Source organism: Cygnus atratus, chromosome 2 (genome assembly GCF_013377495.2).
Source record: "Cygnus atratus isolate AKBS03 ecotype Queensland, Australia chromosome 2, CAtr_DNAZoo_HiC_assembly, whole genome shotgun sequence".
NCBI lineage: Eukaryota > Metazoa > Chordata > Aves > Anseriformes > Anatidae > Cygnus > Cygnus atratus.
This window is the reverse complement of record NC_066363.1, coordinates 158,033,359-158,054,673: the sequence shown is the minus strand read 5'-3', so window position 1 is coordinate 158,054,673 and position 21,315 is coordinate 158,033,359. Positions and strand designations below refer to the sequence as shown.

General features: G+C 44.0%; 1 protein-coding gene across 8 annotated transcripts in view; it reads left to right on the top strand.

Annotated features, from left to right (window-relative positions):
- Window positions 1–21,315, top strand: part of TSNARE1 (t-SNARE domain containing 1) — a 461,960-nt gene that overhangs the window by 83,823 nt on the left and 356,822 nt on the right. For 4 of the 8 annotated variants that reach the window (XM_050708986.1, XM_050708987.1, XM_050708983.1 and 1 more), the window contains 2 exons: window positions 14,450–14,568; window positions 18,399–18,521. In XM_050708986.1, the coding sequence (XP_050564943.1) occupies window positions 18,437–18,521 (85 nt within the window). In that variant the 5' untranslated portion in view covers window positions 14,450–14,568; window positions 18,399–18,436. Of the gene's footprint in view, window positions 1–5,180; window positions 5,229–14,449; window positions 14,569–18,398; window positions 18,522–21,315 lie in introns of all 8 variants that reach the window. The other 4 variants (XM_035566387.2, XM_035566390.2, XM_035566385.2 and 1 more) reach the window with 2 other exon arrangements.

Genomic DNA, 21,315 nt, shown 5'->3' with positions numbered 1-21,315 from the left:
GAAAATCGTCTTTCCTCTTCTACTGATGGTTGTTCTGAAGTGTAATGAAGTTTGCACGCCCGTCTGCGGTGCTGGCTGAAAAGGTCTAGGCTGACTTAGCCGTGTCATGCATCAAAAAATTATGCAAATGTTTCAGTTTGACTTCGTTAAATGGAAAGGCTTGACAAGTTTCTTCAAGGGATGGTGGATGTGGCTTCTGCTTTTCCCCTGAGTAAAACAGCAGGAGAGGTTGGGCTGGCCTGTGAGGATGGAGGTTTCTGGCAGAGCTAAGAAAGGAAAAAGCTCTCCAGAAACCACAGCTTGAAATTGTGGGCAGGTCTTTGTCCTCTCCAGAGGCATTCAGGTAGTGGCTGGTAGGGATTGCTTTCTGGGGGAATTTTTGTGGCTCTATTCAGTTCATTATAGCTTTGTCTTGAGATGAACAAATGAGAGACGAAAAAATCCATACTGCAGTTAGAATAATAGATTGGAACTCATTTAAGAAGTCCCAGTGTTTTAAAGAAATGCTGAAAGGTGGGGGTCTCCTTTTTGGGTCACTGTAAAGGTTACTTAATGTATAAAATAAAAATTAATATAACTTTTAATTTAAAATGTAAAATATGTAGATTCACTTACATGCAAAGCTGAAATGTTATTCCGTGAAGGACAAACTCGTGTGTGCAGTACTGGCAAAATCCTACAAAACGAAATGCCTGAAAGCTAAACAGGCCTTCTCGTTTCGAAATGCAGATTTCAGACAGTTTAGATTTTGCAATCTGGAGTTTCCAGCTCCTGAGAGTCCTTCAAGTTTAATTTATCCCTGTTGGCTTCTGTGGCAGAGAGACAGGGCATGCGTGAGCATTTTGTTTTAACTAATGCCTCTTCAGAGCAGCAGCTGTATGCTTCAGCAATGATGAGATAAGGTGTGAGGCTTTTTAAAATAGTTCGTAAAGTCAGGGAGGAGGAGAAACGGCACCTACTCTGCAGGTCTGCTGCTTGCCTGAACCTCAGGCATCTGCATCGGAAGGTTTTTTTAACCCAGCAAATTGAAAAGGTAGCTTTTGTTTTGGTGTTTGTGTGGGTTTTGTAGCAGTTATTAAGAACTTTTGGACCCTGAATTCTCAGAACTATCAGTTGAGCTAGAAGAGGTTTCTCCGTAGACACGAGGCATTGTTAGTCCTTGTACCTTTTTTAATGAAATAGCCCGTAAAGGAAGACTTCGCACACTCTTTCAAACTGCTGAGTGTAACACTTAGAAAAGTCTTGTTCTTCTACTGTTCTTATTTGGACCAGCACGGAGAGAAATGCCTTGAGGATTTATCTGTGTTCACTTTTATATATATATATTTCTAAAGCTGTGCGTGTATAGACAACTAGAAGGACGGAAAGAAAAGGGAAGTTTGCAAGATAGAGAACTGAATACCTGAAAATGATACCGTGGAGGAACACGAGCAGAAGCAGCAAGGGTCAGCCTGCTTTAATCAAATTACACTGTCTGAAGTTGTTATTTTAGGAGCTTTTCCATCTCACCATGCCCTAGAGCGAGTGTCACACGGTTAAATCGGGAAGGCTGAGTTGGTTCGGAGTGTTGTGAGACAGCATGCGGATACAGGAGGGATTCCTCAGTGGTTAAGGTTAACTCATACCAGGGGCTGAAGTTGTGTTTTTGACAGCTAACGTGTGCAACAAATGCTGTTCTCTTGCTCTGCGTACTTTGAGATGGAGGAGCATCACGAGCAGCAAGGCTGCGGTGGGACCGTGCTGTTTATTGCCACTTTTTCAATACGTTTTTAGTACTATTGAGTATGGGAGTCATGTCATTTGTGAAGTGCTTAGCTAAACATACTGTTTTTTCTTTTTTTCTTTTTTTTTTCTTTTTCTTTTTTTTTAAATAAGTGATGGTTTTGAAGAAGCGCACTTGAATTTGATTGCCATGGCATGTGGCTGAGGTCGAGTGCGACTCCTAGAAAGCACGGCCTTGGTTTTGAGGATGGGTGTTACAGATGAGATCCTGGGTGGCTGATGACAGTCCTGATCTGTCTGAAGCACCTCTGGTAAGCAGGATGCTGTCCTAAGGAGATGGGGCACGCTACAGTGGGGTAGCAAAAAGCTCTGTGCCTTTATGAGCGTAGCCAACGTGTAGACATCTATGTCGCTGTGTGCTACCTTCTTCAAGATAAATGCCATGAAAAGCCTGCAACGTTGGACAAATTTGCTCTGCCATATGCTTGTGGAGGAGTATTTTTCTGAAGCTTTTCTGTATGACTGGTAATCATAGATTGGTTTAGAGAGACATTTCTGAAAGTGTGAAGGGAAGGGAAGCTGCAGCGTGTTAATGTGAATTAATTGTAGTGCTCATCAAGGCAACATCCAGTGGAGACCGATTCATTACATAGTCTCTTCTTTTGCTTCTAAAAAGCTTAATGCTGCACTCAATAATGGATCCAAGGTCAGCTTTAAATAAAAAATTGGAAGAAACCCCTAACATCTAATTTGCTGTAAATTCCCATTTTGTGGTAATATGTGAAATGGGTCGGTATGTTTGTTTGTTTTCCCATTAATCTGCCTGCAGAGATGCTAGGGGAGGTAGTTACTTGTATTGCACAGAGCTGAGAAAACCCAACATATAAAGATCCAAGCTTAATTCATGCATCGTAATGGAGGGAAATTGTGTTTTAACATCTTTTATTGGGTTACTGGGGAAAAAGGGAGGAAGAAAGATGCATAGCCTTGAACAAGAAGCCCGCGAGCCATGACCTGGACCTTCATCCCCTGGTTTCAGCCCACTGCCTTCATGCTGTTACCTCCTCTCCCTTCTACATCAAATCCAAAGGTACCAAATACTGCCTCGGTGCATACCCTGAAACAAAAGGGTTGGATTACTGGTGGTGTCGCAACCCTTCTCCAAAATTCCTGATTAGCATGGCAGGATTCTTTGTGGTATAAAAGACTATCCCATGTTCCTCCTCAGTATCAGCTGGAGGTCCACAACCAACGTAAATTGATCTTCGTGTCCTTGATGTATAAACTGCTCCCTCCTTCTTGGGCAGTCCCAGTTTTGGCAAACAGAACATCAGTGTTTAAAAGCAGTAAACTGAGAACTTTTTTTGGCTAATCTTAAATGAAAAAGTGGATGTTTTATCCTTGTGACACGTGATTAAGTATCTTTTGGTATCTAGAGACAGCGCTGTCATGGGACTAGACTGTTAATTTGTTACATGAATGATGGTGGTATCAGCCTATGCTTATCCGAGCTAAGTCTATTTTAATGAACAAATTCTTGAACTTGGAATTCAGGGAATAACTTTGTGCTAAATTAAGCAAAGGGACAATATCTCTTTTCACGGAATTGTAGAATCAACATTGATTAATTGGAGTTACTTGCAGTAATTACAGATGAGATGAAAGTCTCTGTCCGCCTTTTTTTCTTTTTTGTAATAACATAATATCTTCTGTGAGTTTTTTTTTTTTTTTTTTTTTTAAAGGACAGGTGGAGAGCCTTTGGTTTCCACCTCATCAAAAAGAAGCGTAAGTTTTGGTGACAGAAGATCTGTAAATATTTTACAGAATTCAGCCGGGAATCCATCTGGACCATACTTCTTTTTTTAGCCTTTCGTTCTTTTATAGTTTCCCTTAATTTTATCTGCAGAGAGCAGCTATCTCAACTTTCGGAACTGAGTATTTGAAAATTGATTTTGAAACGTTCCCTGCAAAGTAATGGCCTAGTAGAGGCATGTATTTCCTTAGAGCACTTTAAAATGGGACGACCCATCCCTGCTGGAGCTTGCACATACTTTGTTTTCCAATGGAACAATTTTATTCTCAAGCATTCGCAATATGTACAGTGCCTGGTAAAACGTAATTGATACAGTTATTTATGATACTTAGTTGAAATAACAACAGTATCTTCTGATTTTTATGAGCATGTAGTCATTAGGGGCTAGATTCTCATACTTTCTGTGGATAACAAATTTAATCCTTGGATTAAGGCAGCTCAAGGAGGGAGGCAGTGTTCAATTTGAATAAATACTCTTGGTCTCATCCTGGAATGAGAACCCTTTAGACACAACTCTTTGCACCTTCCCTGTGCTCCCATGATCTTAATTGCCTGAATTGTTTGGTGTTATATTTGACCTCAAACAATTTCGGCTATGCTCCAGCAGCTGTGTTTTCATTTCCTTCCTTACAACATAGTGAGATTGGGTTTTGATTTGAAAGTTACAATGGGTTGTTTTTTTTTTTCTATCTTCTTTAAATTGAAAGCCAGAGTTTTCATCTTTTTACTTTTTTTTTTTTTCTTTTTTTTTTCCCCAAGTTAAATGTGATTTAATCAGGTTATTTTCCAAAAGGAATATGAATGGTGGAGAAGAAGAGCTATGAGCTTGGAGAGTGGTTCTGGAAAGTAAGAGATAAGTCCTTGGACTTTCTGTTATGGGGTTTAGGAGAGCTTTAGGTGCCTGGGGACTCACCAACCACCATGGTCCTTTCCCTTGGGCTCTCCTAAGAGCTCCCCAAAGCAGCACAACTCTTTAAGGGAGGTGAAAGGTGACATGGACCTCATGTCCCATGTGATGATCCGTGTCAGAGAGCCGTGCCCTATGGCTGTGATCAGTTCACCAGGGGCTTTTGTCTGATCCAAAGCCACGTAAGGCCTGTATGTCTCCAATCCTCTCTGTTTTACCTTGCTTTTGGGATTTTAGACTTTTCTGTGGCTGATTCACAAAGGACAGAAAATGGCCAAGCCTGTTAGGGATCTCCTAGGTCCTACAGTGAGATAAGAGGAAGGAGGGGGAGAAAACAACAAACTGGCAGGGATCAAAACTGCTCCAACATTTGTCCCATTCATTTTTGCATGGGACTGTTTTCCCTCCCTTTGTCATTTGATTTTATATTTTCTTCTGTCGGATCTCCTCTATTCACCATTTCTCTTCCCGCACAAGCTGTTCCATATTTTTCACTTTATCGTTGGGTTTTCAGTTTCATTTTCCAGTCAAAGCACTTTCCTTTGGTGCTGGCACCTTGCAGCTGTAATTTCCGTGGATTATTTTATGTCTGTGTAGGTTTGGATGGCTTCCCAAAGCCTTGAATGTAACACAAGCAAATGGTGCAACAGAACATTTGAATTACAAGTTCTTTTGGTCCATGTCCTAACTCCATTACAGAGCCTCCTTCATTTTATGTTTTATTTATTCTGTTTTCAGAATGATGCTTTCTTCAAGATGAAGAAGTTTGTGAGACAAAGAATATAGGTAAAAACTGACTGCATGCATACAAAGAGTGGAAAGAAATAATTCTCAAATATGAATGCTATCCTTTATGTAGAATCAAGCCACTAAAAACCAACACTAAAAAATGGGGCCAGTGAGTTTAGATGAGCTTAGCTAGAAAATAAAAACGGCGTGTGTGGGAGTATGTATTTCTACACATGCGTGCATGCCCACACAATATTGCAGTTCTGTGGAATGGTGTTTTTAAGGGAATGCCTGTGTGATGAAAGTGCTGTTGGCACTACCATCGCAGGCTGAAAGCAAATACAGCACAACAGGGTCTGTCTCTCGCCTCACCTTATTTGGGACCTAAATACTTTTATACCGCAGAACCGTCTTGATTCCCATGCTTCCTTGGCAGGTGTGCAATTGTACAGCTTAATTACACTATTTCTTTCAAGAGCAACACAGGTTCATCTTCTGTAATACAGAGCTGCCCACTTTTCATCGGATGTGGGCTTAGCATCTGTAACTTTTTCATGCCCATTCCCTACTTCAGTCTCTAAAGACTATGTTTACCTTCGTTAACGCGTGGATGGATTTAGATTCGAGCCTGCCTGAACATAGAAGGATGCTCAGCCACTAGTCTTTGGTGGCTGGTGATTCTCTCGCTCTCTCCTTTCTGCTAAGTGTTTCTCTTTCCCCTTTGGTGAAGGAGATCTTGTAATACTTGATAATTCAGTTATCTTGAAATGTGGGTCTCAGAGTTGGCTCTAACGTTGATCTGAAGGCCAAGTTAGTAGGTCATACAAAGAGCACTTAGTAGTCAAAGAGGCAAGACAAAGCAGTTGACCAAAAGAGGTGAATTTCAGGTGTTCTGGCAGGTCTTGAAAAGTCCAGTTCTGTTTTTACCTGGGGAGTTTCCTTCTGACAGTCATATAAAGAGGCAAACTGGGTCAGTTCAGAGATGTGTCCATGTAAGACGGACCAATTCCTGTCCAGTTGTGTGATGAGTCGTGGCTGCTTAGTGAAGAGCATGACGGCAAACAGAGCAAGGCTTCTTCCAGTGTTTTCCATGTTCCCTGAGTCAGAGGTGATACATTTCTGATTAATACTACCTGATGGATTTTTATTCTCTTGGTCCCATTGCAGTTTTAAACCTGTGTTCCCTGGCACTGGGGTAGTTTGCTTTTTCCTGGCCACTCAGTATGTCAGAGGATGATATTTTATGGGCTTTTCCCCATCCTGTCATTCTTTTTCCAGCCTGAAGAGACTTCACCTGTTCAATTCTTCTGCTGTATTAGAGGGAAATTGGTAGAATTAGAGCACAGAACAGGGAGATGAGGAGGAGCAATTTAAAGGTAATTTTTATTTTTTTTTGTCTGTTGTGTGTGTTTGCACCCTAGAAGATGCCATCTTCCTCCATTCCCTCTTTTTTTTTTTTTTTTAAAGAAAAGTAAGCACCTCCTGCATATTTTGACTTCCTCTCCAGGCTCCACTGACTGTGTTGACTTAAATCCCTACCAGCAGCCATGGAGGTTCAGACACTTACTGAGATTTAGGTGCCTTAAGACGCTGGCCTCGGCTCTCCTGGCAGCCCAGAAGGTCCCTTTCAGGTCTACTAGCCCCACATAAACCTCGTAGGGCATCTCAGGTGGTACTTGGCACCTATATTTCATAGAATCATGGAATATCCTGAGTTGGAAGGGAACCACAAGAATCATCAAGTCCAACACCTGGGTCCACAAAGGACCACCCAAAATCAGACCCCATGTCTCAGAGCGGTGTCCAAATGCTTCTTGAACTCCGGCAGGCTTGGTGCTGTGATCACTGCCCTGGGGAGCCTGTCCCAGTGCCTGACCACCTCTGGGTGCAGAACCTTTCCCTAACACCCAGCCTGACCCTCCCCTGTCCCAGCTCCATGCCAGTCCCTTGGGTCCTGTCGCTGTCCCCAGAGAGCAGAGCTCAGCGCCTGCCCCTCCGCTCCCCTCGTGAAGGAGCTGCAGGCCGCCATGAGGCCTCCCCTCGGCCTGCTCTGCTCTGGGCTGAACAAACCAAGAGACCTCAGCCATTCCTCATACGCCTTGCCCTCCAGACCCTTCACCATCTTTGTAACCCTCCTTTGGACACTCTCTAATAATTTTATATCCTTATATTGTGGTGCAGAAAGCTTCACACAGTGCTCAAGGTGAGGCCGCACCAACACAGAGCAGATTGGGACAATCCCTTCCCTCGCCCAGCCAGCAGTGCCGTGCTTGAGTTTTCACCACAGGGTACAGTTCCTTGTGGCTGCCAGGGCACGCTGCTGGCTCAGATTCAACTTGCCATCAACCAGAACCCCCAGATTGCCTTCTGCGGGGCTGCTCTCCAGCATCTCCAGCATCCCCCAAGTCTGTTTGTAGTTCGTTTGCCATTATTTAGGCAAATGGATCTCACCCTATGTGTTGTCTTCATCAGGGTCTTACCCATGGCAAATTGTATAAAAAACACTCCGCTTTTTTTGGTGAAAACTCACAGTCTGTATTTTTAAGGGCAACTTTGAGCTTACAGGCACAGTTTGATAGTCAGCTGTTTTGCTTTGGCTTGCTCAGGGCTTGGCGTTCTCGCATGAGTCACACGCTGAAGTGAAGCTGCTTTTCTCCTTGATATTTGCACTTGGTTCCCTTTGGTGCCATCATGTGCTACGTGAGCTTATCAGCAGGAAGAAGTCCCAAAGTATGCGGTGAATGATACTGAAGCTGGGAAACGAGCTGAAACGAGGCTTTTATGGTTCATAACTGCCTGGTAGCTGTGTCAGAGCAGGCCTCACCGATATAGTTCTCTCAGCATGATGGTGGATACACCCCAAATGTATCTGTCATTAGGGTGAAAGAAAGTTGAGAATGTGATGGGTTTAGCTCTCATCAGGCTGTCTCATGCCATTAGCTGCCTCCACTTTTTCCTCGACAAACGCTCTCCGAGCAGAGCTGGCCTGGAGAAGACGAGCTCCTTTGACAGCGTGTATTTACACGTCCAGATGCTGCAGCAGGCTTCGTGTGCACTGTCTTGTCGTCTTTGCTTGTAAGCTTTCAAACCTGTGAAGTCTCTTTTTCTCGTGTTACGCTAGTGCTGCCACTTACCTACCATGCTCTGCAGCAAGCAGGAGATGTGGCAGTAGGCTCTTCTCTGTCCTGTAGGGCCTCCTGTCCCCTGATGGCAAGGGGTTTTTGTTAAGGTTTAGGATTTAGGCAAATTTGTTGTTGTATTCTTCCACTGCATCCCTCCGGTGAATGACTGTGGTCTAAAACATCTCTATCCCATGTTCCTCTTCAGTCCACATTGCTTAATTTTCATCCTGTTGCCTTGTAAGCACCCCAACAATTCTTTACTTGACTGTGGCTTTTCACCTCCTGAGGAACATCCCATGCTTTAAAAACTTTTTATTTTTTGATGTCTTTTATCTGGGGTGGTAAAAAGTTGAAATACAGCTAGCCAAGGCAGTCACCATCCCTTCTAACTCACAAAGACTGTGATGTGGTTTAAAAATACACAAAATCCTTTTGTGAACTGTCTTTCATGGTCCTGGGCAACCTTCTCTAGGTTTCCTTGCTTGAGCAGGGGGTCGGAGCAGATGACCTCCAGAGATCCTTTCCAACCTCCACTATTCTGTGGTTCTGTGTGATTCTGTGAACGGTGAATTAGTGTGCTGTTAAGGATTTCTTGAAATAATCAAGGGATCAACAAGTGGGAACATTTGAACAGAGCACTGAGACCCGCTGGGTTTCTAATCTCAGATGCTCCTCCAGCTAGGCAGAGCCTCACAAGCCACTTCACCTTCCTTGCAAGATAGAGCTAATATTTGTTTCTTTCCCTTTCAACCGTGTTCTCCATCAGTGAAGGGTCTTGGAGAATGTGGATGAGTTGAAAAACTGAACATGCTTTTTAATTTTATTATTTTTTAATGTGTGCACTGGCACAATGGAAAGTTTTCAGCAAATTTACTTCAATTTGATGGGAAAGTTGGCTCACAGACATTGCTGACAACAGGCTGTGGTTTCTGACAGATGGCCATAGGTCTCTGTGCAATCCTGAGGATCTTCTGCATTTTCTCATCAGTGGAGCACATGGATTTTTGCTAGTTGATTTTATTTAATCTCACAATGTGGCCATCATTTGGAAGTCTTCTGTAGTTTTATATGCAGATGCCTAGTTGGAGTAACCATAGAAGTGCAATGGGAAGAGCAAGGAATAGAAATAACAGAAGGACTCTTGCTAGCAGAGGCTGGTGGTATGTGTAAGTTTGCCATCCTCACCTCTTTGTGAACAAGATTATTTGTATAAAGAGAGGAAGTACACATTTGGATGCAGTATTCATAAGGTATTTTACATAGATGCACAAGTAAATGTGGCTCCTGTGGTTGAAATCATTAGTCCTTGTCATCTTGGGGGACCTGGGGGATGCTTCGGTGATGGTTACATAGTAGTTGACACCGTGCATATTAAAGCTGGTCACAGCCTGGGATTGTGTTGAATTATTTTCTCCTCTTTTTATCCACAAAATATTTGCAGATATCACTGTTTCTCTCCTTTGTTATGTTGGTCTGTGGCTCCAGCTTTCTGGCTCGTCAAAGGTAGCCTTTGCTTCCAGGGTGTCCTGGGGATGCCCCAACTCACACTTCTTGGCTCCTGCCAAGGCTCAGCATCTGTCGGTGGTTCACCTGGGCTGCCCATGTTTGCTGACATTTGATTTCTGAGCTTGTTTCATTTCTGCCTTCCTGAGTTCTGGCTTCTCCCTGGAAAGAAACTGGGAAACTGCTGCACAGTATCTCAGTGGTTTTCTTTCAGTTCCCACTTACAAACAAGCAGAATAGCTCCGAAGAAAATCGTTCATCCCCATCGACACTGGGCTTCGGAGACTGCTGTCCATCATATGGCCAATGCGGTATATTTTAATTCTCTCCTCTCTATATCTGTCCTTTGACTTGAGTTACGCTGTGCTTAACTGACTGCTGCCATTTCCCATGGCTTTGGTAGGAATCCTGAAATGAAGACACCAAGTTGTTTACTGTTTCTCAGTGAACTGCTCCCAAAGGGAGAAGTAGATTCTTGAGTTTTCCACCATGTACCGTCTTTCTGCTAGACCATGCTGCTTCTCATTTAGCCTTCTGCAGGATTTGTTTATAGTAAAACTACTGATGAACATAAATGTAGATGAGTTCTTATGCTGATGTATATTCTTATCACGTGCAGTGAATAGCAGTGTTTCTCCTTTGGGAAGTGATACATTGGAAACAAGTGAAGTTGTGTTCCAGGCAAGCAGGATCCTCAGATTTAGGAGTCTATTACTTCATTAATTCAAGCATTCCATTTTATCCTGCCTCTTCTTCCCCTAAAGCATTGCAGGTGTGTCAGTGAAGACGTTCCTGTGGACTCAGAACTGGTTGTCAGATGTATTTTTTCCTTAGTCTGTTGAAATCTGATATTGATTTATAAATGCTATTTTTAATTTTGTTAAGCTGACCTAGTGCATTGCACTTAGTCTTTGTCCATTCATGCATGTTTGTCTTTTATAATTAATAAGCTTGCTTTAACTTCAGCGTAGCAAACTAGACACCGGTTCTCTCTTTCTCTCTTCTCTGTTTTGCTCCTTCCTTTTTTTTTTTTTTTTTTTTTTTTTATACAGCAGGTAAACATTAATATTCCTCTTTTGTAACCGCTGAAAAGGCAGATGAAACCTAGATTTTGAACTGACTGGAAATTTAATTTTGCTGTTCACTGAAATATGTAATACTTCTGTGTTTGTCTAGCATATGGATGTCTAGCATGCAGGGTTCACAAAAAGTAGACAACATGGCACAAAACAGCAAATAGAAGGCGGCAATACAGGGAAAAAAAAAAAAGATAAAATCCTTGGTAGATTAGAACAGGCACATTCAGAGCATTTGTACTGAAGAATTTCAGGGTTGGGAACTGTCTAGATCTTGTTCTCCTGCAGGAGATATGTTGTTTAACTGTTATTTAATGTCAGTTTAAAAAATAGGAGAGATGACATCACATCTCTATCAAACTGAGCTAACGATGACCCGGCACTAAGTCATCTCAGCAGTGCTTCCCATTTAGCCTGAAGATAAACAGAAGAAAACGTTACATGCAACTCAGTGGCAGTAGACTCCAAAACATCTTCGGTCTTCCTTCTTCTCTCTTGATCTAAATACCTCCGTATCATGGAGGCCTGATTGTTTCTCCAGGTGAAAAGAAATTTGGGTCCTGAGGGTTTGACCTTGCTTGTGCAGTCGCTTTGTCATTTATCACACTCTGCTGCTGCTCCTGGGAACCAAAGTGTTTCAGTATGTACTGCCTTTTGCTTTGAAGATGGAAGGCATCCATCTTTCCATGGCATTTGTGATCCTTTTGATGGAAGACTTTCTCTCGCAGCCCTAACCAGCTACTTTTGCTCTCAAGAAGTTTATTTAGCTGAAATGGCGGGTCTATGAATCTGAGATTCCCAAGTTAAACAGAATATACCTCTAGTCCTTATTCTTGGTATTTGCCTAAGGCCAACCTGTCTCTGGTGCCTCTCAGCAAGATTTGAAGACTGTCTTCGATTCTTTAGTGAGAAGACATGCAGTAGGGTCGATGTGGAAGAAGACTGCCTATTGAAGTGGCAACTGGGACTGACTTGAAAGAAGCACCACAGGCTTCCAGATTGCTTGCCTTACCTCTCTTCTTCCTGTCTGCGACGCACAGACAGTTGTGCGACACGAAATGAATACAGATGACTTGTAGGCATTCATTCCTTCCCATCTCTGTTGCTTATGATTTTCTTCTCCTTTATGTTGTGTGACGATCCATCAGATCTGAAGTCCCCTAACGTCAACAGGAGGTCTCACATTGCGCCTTCGTGAGCTTGGTGGGGATGGAGATGACTTGTGATTGACAAGAAGGGGTCTGGTGTACCTGATGGGGGCAGTTGTTGCACATAATGGAGGTAACTGACTGATGAAAGAAGGGGTTAGGTAGAAACGGTTCATGTTGGCTCTGCGTAGTGCCATGGGGCTGGTGGAAAAATGAGATAAAACACAGTTTAATCACATGCGCTGAGGCCAGCCACAGCCCTTAGTGTCATCCAAATTAGAAGCACAGTGAACCGCCTGACTTTCTCTGTGGCTCGGTATATATCTCCGTAAAACTCCAGGGCCATCTTATCCTGCTATCTCCGACTTCACAGTCTGTCCTGATAGGATCTATTCCTGAGACAAACTGCTGTGCTTCTGGAGACATGTATGATGGCAGCTATACCGCAGGGAAGAAAAAAGAACAAAACAGATCTGTCTAAAAGTAATCAGATGGTTTCCTGAAATAAGGCTTTGACAAAGAAAAATGGGGGGGGGGGGGAAGGGAATTTTCTCATTGTTTCTTAGGAAATCTCCAGAAGAGCAGAAGCAGCTTGTTTCTTAGATAATTGGAGCTGTTTTTACTTTGCACCTACTCCACAAAGCCTTAAGGCTGTGGGCGTTCGCTTCACTCTGTAGTACACTTCAGCCGGAGGAGGGTAGACAGGAGCGTGCTTCAGTGTATTGAATCGGGTTGTTTACAGTCATAAGTGACGTTGTGCCTGTCAAGTACTACATATGTGTCTCTAGAAGCTTCTGGAAGCCAAATCAATTTGTACAAGGTCTGATTATAGATATATATATTCCTGGCTTTTTTTTTTTTTTTTGGTTTTATTTGGATGATGTTGTTGCCTTATTTTGTGCCATGTCAACCTGGGCTAGACAGCTTGCTCCTCAGGGCATGGGGGCAGAGATGACTTCAGTCTCCAAGGGCCTTCCATCAGCATTAAAACTTACTTGGGAAGCAAAGTGGAAGGAAATGTGTATCGTTGCCTGGAGAGCTGCCTCCCCTGCCCTGCTGCACGTAGGGCATCGTCCTGGACCACTCTCCTGCCAGTCATTTCATCGGCCTCGGAGTGCTGTGTCCTCGCCTTGCCTGCCCGAAGCCACCTGAGAACACAACGTTAATATTACAAGCATCAAAGAAGATCTAGAAGAGCATAAATTACCTCAAAGCCACAGCCTGAAAAAGAAGAAAGTCATCCCCTACAGCTATTCTGATTGACCTCTACGGGTCACGTTACGAGGCTCAGTAAGCACTTGGGGATTTGTGCAATTACACCAATTCAGTGTTAAAACCATTGATTTATAAAAAATGCTTCGGCAGTAGAGCTTGTTCATAAATTCAGGCGCTCTGAGAAAAAGGAGAGGGGCATTTTTCCAGGTGAACAAAACAGAAGCTGCAGAAGGTGAAAAGTGGCACATCTGTGACGTAAGTGACAGAGTCAAGTCCAGGGAACAAACCATTAGAGAAGTTTTGGAAGTACAGCATAGTTTGTAAATATTTCTTCTTGTCCCATGGCATCAAAAAAGAAAAAAAGAAAAAAAGCAACAAACCCAAACCTTTGATATTAATCAGGTTAATCCTGGTACCCTGCAAAAAGGAGGGCTCTACATCTGTCCATCCATTTTACAGACAGGGAAACAGAGGCAACTGTACGGAAAGCAAGCAAATACTAAGTATTCTCCTTTCTTGTTGTGATTTGTGTGTGCTGGTAAACAAGTCACCTAACGAGAAATGAAAGGGGATCAATCTGTTCAGTTCATCTGAGGGAAGGTTAAGAGGCAGCAGAGAGATCAAACAGCGAAGTTCAAGAGGTGAGAAGATGCAGCTCTTGAAAGAGTGGCCGGGGCTAATCCTTTATTAATTGAAGCCTCAAAGTCTCTTCTGGTAAGAGGTGACCTGGTCTGACCGGAGTCTGTAGGGGTTGATGTGTAAAGATGTTTTGTGTGAAATGATCTGCTCTCTTTATGAAGAAAGTCAGGCTGCTTGATACAAGGATTTTATCTGGATTAAAAACTTCAGAAAATGTATCTCTAGCTGGTAACCGAGAAATGGAGGTTTTGTCATCACGAATCACTTCTGAAGCCCCCCCAAAAGCACTTCATCATCAAAGTGGTGGTCGAGCTGCAGTGCTGCTGCTCTCACCACCTCCAGCATTCATTCATGCCAGGTACTTATTATCCAAACTACATGATTTTAGTATTTCAGAGCTGAGTAATAAACAGAAACATGCTGCTTTGTGGCAACTGTGCCATTCCTGAGGCAAAGATAGGCTAAAGGACACACTTGGTGCCTCATGAAGAACACATTTGTAGACTTGTCCCCCTGATGACAGATGTGAAAACCCAAGAGCAAAACTGGAGAGCTCAGCTTTTTTTTTCTTCCAGGATGAAACTGGGAAGCTACAACTTACGAAGAGCTCCTTCTTCTCCTACCCACCCCAAGCCATCTGTGTACTGAGGGGATGGTTCAGTAGCAAACATCGATCTGACCTACTGAAAAAGCAGTTCAGTATTTATTTTCTGTCCTATCTTTTCTTTATTACTATGTCCCATTTCTGTGTTACTGTATCTTCTCATTTGCTTTTTCGAGCTCATCTATCCAGCATCATCTGGTCTTGCACCTCTTGACTTTAAAGAAACATCTAAGTTGCTTACGGTACTCTGTAGTCTGTTTCTTATCTTCCATGCTGCAATCTTCACACACACCTTTTTTTTTTTTTTTTTTGGTCTTCTGCTGTTACTAATGCTGGCCACCTGAATGTCCTGCTAAATGGAGAGCATAGGGGAACTCCTTAAATAAGTTTGCCTGCTGGTAGTAGCTTTCCCAGCCCATGAAACAAAGACCAACCCCTTCCTTGGGGTCCTGCGTCCTTCTGATATACTGACTGAGTGATTGATTTCTACAGGATATGGACAGCAAGAAATAGTTACATGTCATTAAAATGCACATACATGCCTGTGGTGGGGTGGATGATCTTTTGGTCTGGCTTGGGTGTTGTTCTTTCATTCCCATTGTAGGTTATGGGATAAAGCTGTGATCAAATCTCTTATTTTTTCCCTTTTTTTCTGTATCTAGTATGTTAGGCAGCGCTTGTTCCAATTTACATGAACTGCCTTCACAGCAAGTCACCTGCCTGTCACAGTAAGTTGGACAAGCCTCCCTGAGGAGCTGTAGACAAAAGAATTGGGAGGTGCCATAGGGATGGGGAGGGAAATGCTTTTATTGCCAGTCAAAGGGAAGGTGTACAGATCTGCTCTCAAATTTTTCTGTGAATACTTTACTATGGGGTAGGAGTGTGGTTCCGGAGCTGTGTGAATAAGGGATATTTCAATGGCTTAGTAGGATGGGGTGGGAGGTGGTTGCTTCTATAAAGGTTGGTTAAATGAAAACAAAATATTTTGTTTTCAATTCTTTCTTTTTTTCTCCCTTTTCAGGGGGAAAAAGTTTTAAAATGGAAACAAGCTTTGAAAATGAAAAATCAACATGAAGCGTTTGGAGTGCTGTAAATGCCTTCCTCCTCTCCCCCTTTCACGCCACTCTGTTGGGGAAAAAATAGACACATTCACTGTTTGCCAGAGAACGCTTGCCCAGTTGTAATCAAGTCATCTTATAACACGATGTAGACTTTTGCTCCACATTTGTTGTATGTGACCTTGGGGAAGTTGTGGCACCATATGCTTCCCCTCGTGCATCTGTAAAAAGGAAGGGTAGGTCAGGATCAACCTCTGAGTAGAGGCAGTTTTCCAACCATTTGATTGTTTCCCTTCCCTGCTTATTGCACATTGAATCTGTAGCCACACTGAGAGATAAATAAAATAAAATAACACCTTATCCCTGCCCAGGACTGTTCCTGTAACTGTCTTCTGTGTGTCCTTATTTTCCCAGGTGGAAGGTAAGGTCTTGGGTTGCATTTTGCAGCGGAGGTTGTGTTACTGTTGTAGCTGTGGGCTGACAAGAGACCTGGGAGAGGCAGGATGTGTTCCCAAGTCCATCGCAGACTTCCCGAGTGAATCTTCATCTGATCCTTCTATTGTTCAGTGGTTGTGACAAACTTCCATCAAGGCATCATAGATTATACTTCTACAATGCATATGGCTGTATCGGGTTTACGTGGCAAGGTTTTGGTGGTGGGGGCTGCAAGTGTGGCCTCTGTGAGAAGAATCCTGCAGCTGCCCCAATGTCAGATCAGAGCCAGCTCCAGACGGCTCCAAAAGGGACCCGCTGCTGACCAGAGCCGAGCCAGAAGTTCCCCTGTGTCCTGTGGAGAGGCCCCTGGTGGAGCAGGCTGTCCCCCTGCAGCCCATGGGTCCCACACGGAGCAGATCTCCACGCTGCAGCCCGTGGAGGAGCCCCCGGTGGAGCAGGTGGATGTGGCCTGGAGGAGGCTGCGGCCCATGGAGAGCCCCTGCAGGAGCAGGCCCCGGGCCGGAGCTGCAGCCCATGGAGAGGAGCCCCCGCAGGAGCAGGGGGTCTGGGGGGAGCTGCCGCCCGTGGGGGACCCGTGCTGGAGCAGTTTGCTCCTGGGGGATGGATGGACCCTGTGGGACAGAGCCGTGTGGGAGCAGTTCCTGAAGAGCTGCTGCCTGTGGGCAGCCCACGCCATGAAGGAGCAGTGGAGATGAAGTGACAGGGACTGACCACAGCCCCCATTCCCCATTCCCCTGAGCTGCTGAGGGGGAGGAGGTGGAAGAGGAAGGAAAGGGGGGAGGGTGTTTTTAGTTTGCTTTTAGTTTCTCATTGCTCTAGCTTGTTAGTCATAGACAATAAATGTCATTAGTCTCCCTATTCTGAGTCTGTTTAGCCTGTCACAATAATTGATGAGTGATCTCCCTGTCCTTATCTCAACCCTTGAGCCCTTTCCATCGTATTTTCTCCCCCTTTCCCTTTGAGGAAGGGGAGTGAGAGAGCGGCTGTGGTGGAGCTCAGCTGCCCAGCTGGATAAAACCACCACAGTGGCTTTACCTTCTTGACACGATTGACTACTGTGTCGTTTAGTGTCTTTCTAACCCTTGGTTCGCAGGTGGTTTCTTTTAACTTTTGCTCTTGTTTACTTCATTTGCTGACTGAAGGCTGTTTTCCTAAACTGTAGGATTTATGTGCTAGAGGTACCTGCACCCTCAGATGCCAATTATGTGTGTATGCTGTGCACTGAGGCTGGGTGGGAAGCTGCGCTCTGGATTTGCTACTCTCTTAATATATTCAGCTGGTTGGTACATCCAGCTCCCACCCCTTTTCTCTCAAGGCAAATGCACTTTCATCCTCTTTTAGGTTTCTTGCCCAATTAAGACAGGATGGTTAGTGACTTCCTTTAGTCCTATAGATCCTCTGTCTGGCTCTCCTCAGCAGTATTGTTATTTTATTTTATTTTATTTTTTTTAATTTTGAAACTCTGAAATTAAAAATGAGAATGAAGTGCATGAGGGGCCCTTTTTTGTTGAGTAAGCCCCTGCCTGCCTCCTCCCAATTTTCCCTGTTTGGGGCATTTTTTCCCAGCCTTGATACAAGAAAGCAGCAGCCGGGTTTGGTCCTGCATCATGCCCTTTCTGATGTGGCACATCTATCCGTTTTCTTCCTTTGCTGTTGTCACCTCCATGCCGTAGTGTTGGGCTGCATTTTTATATTAAAGTCGTGGAACCCCGATGATTTGCTCGAGGGTGTCTGTGGCTCACAGTGAGACGAGGCCTGCAGACAGTGAAGTGGAACAGGGGGAGAAGCCTTCCCCTGCCAGTGCTGTACTGATTTCAGTCTGCTGCTGCTACCTTAGACCCTGTAGCTGCTTCTGCTTTCTTTTTTTTTTTTTTTTTTTGTTCTTTTTCTTTTTTTTTAAACCAGCAAGGAAAAATAACCCTGGCTCCAATATTTATACTAGAGGTCCAGGAGCTTACAATACAGCAGCAAGCTGTCTCTTTTGAGAGCTAATCGAGACTGTGGTATGATGGATAGACTCCTCACCAGCTCTGTAGCAATAATGTTCCAGAAGACAGCATTACCTGGTTTTGATCAAGTGCCTAGTCTATGCCTACCATCTCTAGATCTCAAAGCACTTTGTGAACAGCGAGGAATTAGTCTTGACATGGCTGAAACAGATAAATCGTTGCCCTTTATTACTGGAGAAAGTAAGGTTGAGAGAGATCTAATGACGTGGTCACCCCCAAGATCATCTGTAGTCCAGGAAACCTGGATTTTAGTTTTTAGTTTTGTTTTGTGGTTGGGCATCCTGAAGTTTGGAGATAGGCCTTTTGTTTTTCGTTTGCCTTCCCTCCTCCACCTAGAGTAGTGGGATTTAACTGACTTTTAACAGTGTTATATCTGTCTTTTTCTCTGTTCTCTTAGGTTTAAAGTACAATCCTGCATCCATTGCTATCTAGAAAATGTCTTATGGATCCATTGACGGGAGTGGATTTGGGAGCAGGAACCCATTTGGAGGCCCTTCAAGACAAGGCTATCAACCTCTCGGTAAAGTATTGATCCCCTGCTGTAATTTATTCTACCAGACTTCCTCTTTTTCAAAAACATGAGATTTTACTGAATGATGTTCAATGTGGCTGTTGTATACATATCAGGCTATCTCCAGAGGTTGTTTCTGTTACAGATTTTCAAAGGTGAAAACCAAACTTTTGTTGGGTTTGATTTGTATGATGAGGCGCAACATCGTACCGTGCTCAGGTCTTGAGGTTTCAGTGTATCTTGCCAATTGCCATGGAAAAGCGACACTGATGAGGGTTTTGGAGGTGTTTTGAGGGATTGGGAGAAGGAATTTAGCACATTTTCTACATCTGTTTGTGGCTCTCCTCATTTCCCCAGCAAGAAGTTGGTTCAAACGGTTGTTCTCTGGCTAGTTGTAGCTGCACTGGTGATGGGAATAGATGGGGTAAGGACCAAGGAGAAGAGGGTTGTGATTCCACCGGGCACAACTTAACTGCTGGGGAGGCTGCTTTAATCTGCAAAATGCACTCCAGCATGGCAACAGGGGATAAAAACCTCCTCAGGGAATGCAGAAACCATAAACAGCGACTTGCAAATGAATGCAGATTCTGGTTTTGTGGGGTGTTTTTAAGTGAACACCAGACATACTTCCTTTTCTTGTTCCCTCCTTCCCACAAAGGATTCTAGGAATGCTAAAGTAGAAAGAGAAAAAGCATCCAGATGTCAGCCTTTGTATATGAAATGGTCTCCACTGCACAGGGCAAAGCCGTGCTTCATAAAAGCATATTCCTAGTGTAACTGCCGTAACACAGGGCTCAGCTAATGATTATAACCTCCTGCTTTGGTGGGTCGAAGGCATTGGATCTACTGTGTCCTCTTCTTGTAGGAGGCATCCTTTGCCAGAAGAACGGTAGGTAGAATAATTAGTGTTCGTTAGGCACTGCAAGCATGCCATCGTCCCTGTTGATTCAGGGCCGGCTCATGCTTGGAGGTGGAAAGGAGGTCTCATCCTGCCCACCTCTGAGCTGATGTCCGAGAAGGATGGAAGCCAGCCCATGTGGGCATGGGCAGTTAAGGCCACGTCTCCAACTGCACCATGTCCTGGTCCAGATAGGGAGTTGCTGTAGGGCCAGATCTGGTTTAATGCAGCCTGACTTTCAGCAAGCCCTGTGAGCTGGAGCGTATTTTTGCGTTTAGTTTTAGTTCTGGGTCTGTCCTGCACAGCAGGGTGAGGGTGCAGTGGCTGCTGCAGAGACACAGCTGAGGGTTCAGACCTTTGCAGAAGCATCAGGAAAGGGGACGTTGTAGCACGGCAAAGTTACTGCTAGCACGGCCCGTTACTGCTTTGCACCTGGGAAAAACATCACCACCACCCCTCTCTTACGTTGCCTTTGGTTTCAGCGGTGCTGTTCATTAAGGCAGCCTGACTTGGTTTCCAAGTTGTCAAGGTTGCAAATATTCTTCGGGAAATGCTTCATTGTTTTGCAAATAGCTGTTCCCCCTGGATGGATCTATAAAAGAAGCATAAAGGTTTCTCATGGTTTTGTGTTTTCTTACGAGTTTTGGTGCAATTATCTTTTTTTTTTTTTTTTTTCCCTTTGAAGAGGGAGAGGGTATTGAATTAAGTGTGAGTTGACTGTTCAGTTTTAAATAGTGGTTTTTAGGCAGTTCTACAAGGCAAAATTAAAGGCATAAAAACAAGGAAGAATGGGATGCTTGGGCACAATGAAAGAACCACACAAAAAGAGAATCAAAATCTGGAATAGACAAATGATGGATCTCAGTGCACCGTGGTTTTGGATTAAAAACAAAAAAAAAAAACAACAAAAAAAACCCACCCCAAACACACGAATACTTACAGTGCTGTACAAAATGATCACTATTTTTAATGCAAATGCAGAGAATAATTCAAGATGTTTGCAGTTCCTAAGTATTTGAAGAGGTACCACATCAAGCCCAGCTTGCCGGTCGTTTTAACAACCCTCAGTGGATTGCAGAAAAGTAGCTGACATAGAAACATCAGCGTTCTTAAGACCATGATCTTGAAACCATTTCAGCTGCCTGTCCAGAGCCTTTTAACTTGTCAGCTCGCATCTCAGAGGTGAGAAACTTTCCCTCCGTGCACGCACACATGGTCTTGGGTGGTGTTGCAATGGCCAAGTCTTCCAGGTCCTCCAGGGCTGATTTTCCTGGTGAGCAAAGCTTGGTCACGGAGTTGTTCAACACCACCTGGGACCCTTGGCTATGGAAGGGATTGCAAGGCTGGAGCAGGCACTTCATCACTTCGCTGTATTCCATCGCAGAAAGGCATTTCTGAAAAGAAAGAAAGACTTGTTTCCTTGGCCAAGGGCAACTCGGAGAAACTTTTCTCCTTTTTGTGTGTCTGAACCAGAGATGAGCTCTCTCAGCCTAAATAACTCTCCATGCCCCTTCGCCGTGGGAGACTGAGTAGTACCTGCCAAGCGTCTTCTGTTGTAGTACCCCCAAATATTGTCATTAAGTGTCAGGAGAGGGTCAACGCAGAGCTCATCTTACGCCTCCTGCTTCCCAAAGATGGATGACTGCCTTGCTAAGAAAAACTGCTCTCTGCATTACCTCATGGTATGGCTGGAACAAAAGACCGTGGCCTTCCTGCTGCCGTATGGATGTCTGCTCACAGCGGGGCAGACCTCGATGGACATGTTCGGCGTGTGCTCTGAAACCCTTCTTCTTGCTATATCCAGTAAACAAGTAAATAAAAAGTACCAGCATCCCTGCAGATAGGTGCTGTAGCATGTGGTTCAGCAGAAACGTTCAGGCATACAAGAGAAAACCCTGGGATCTT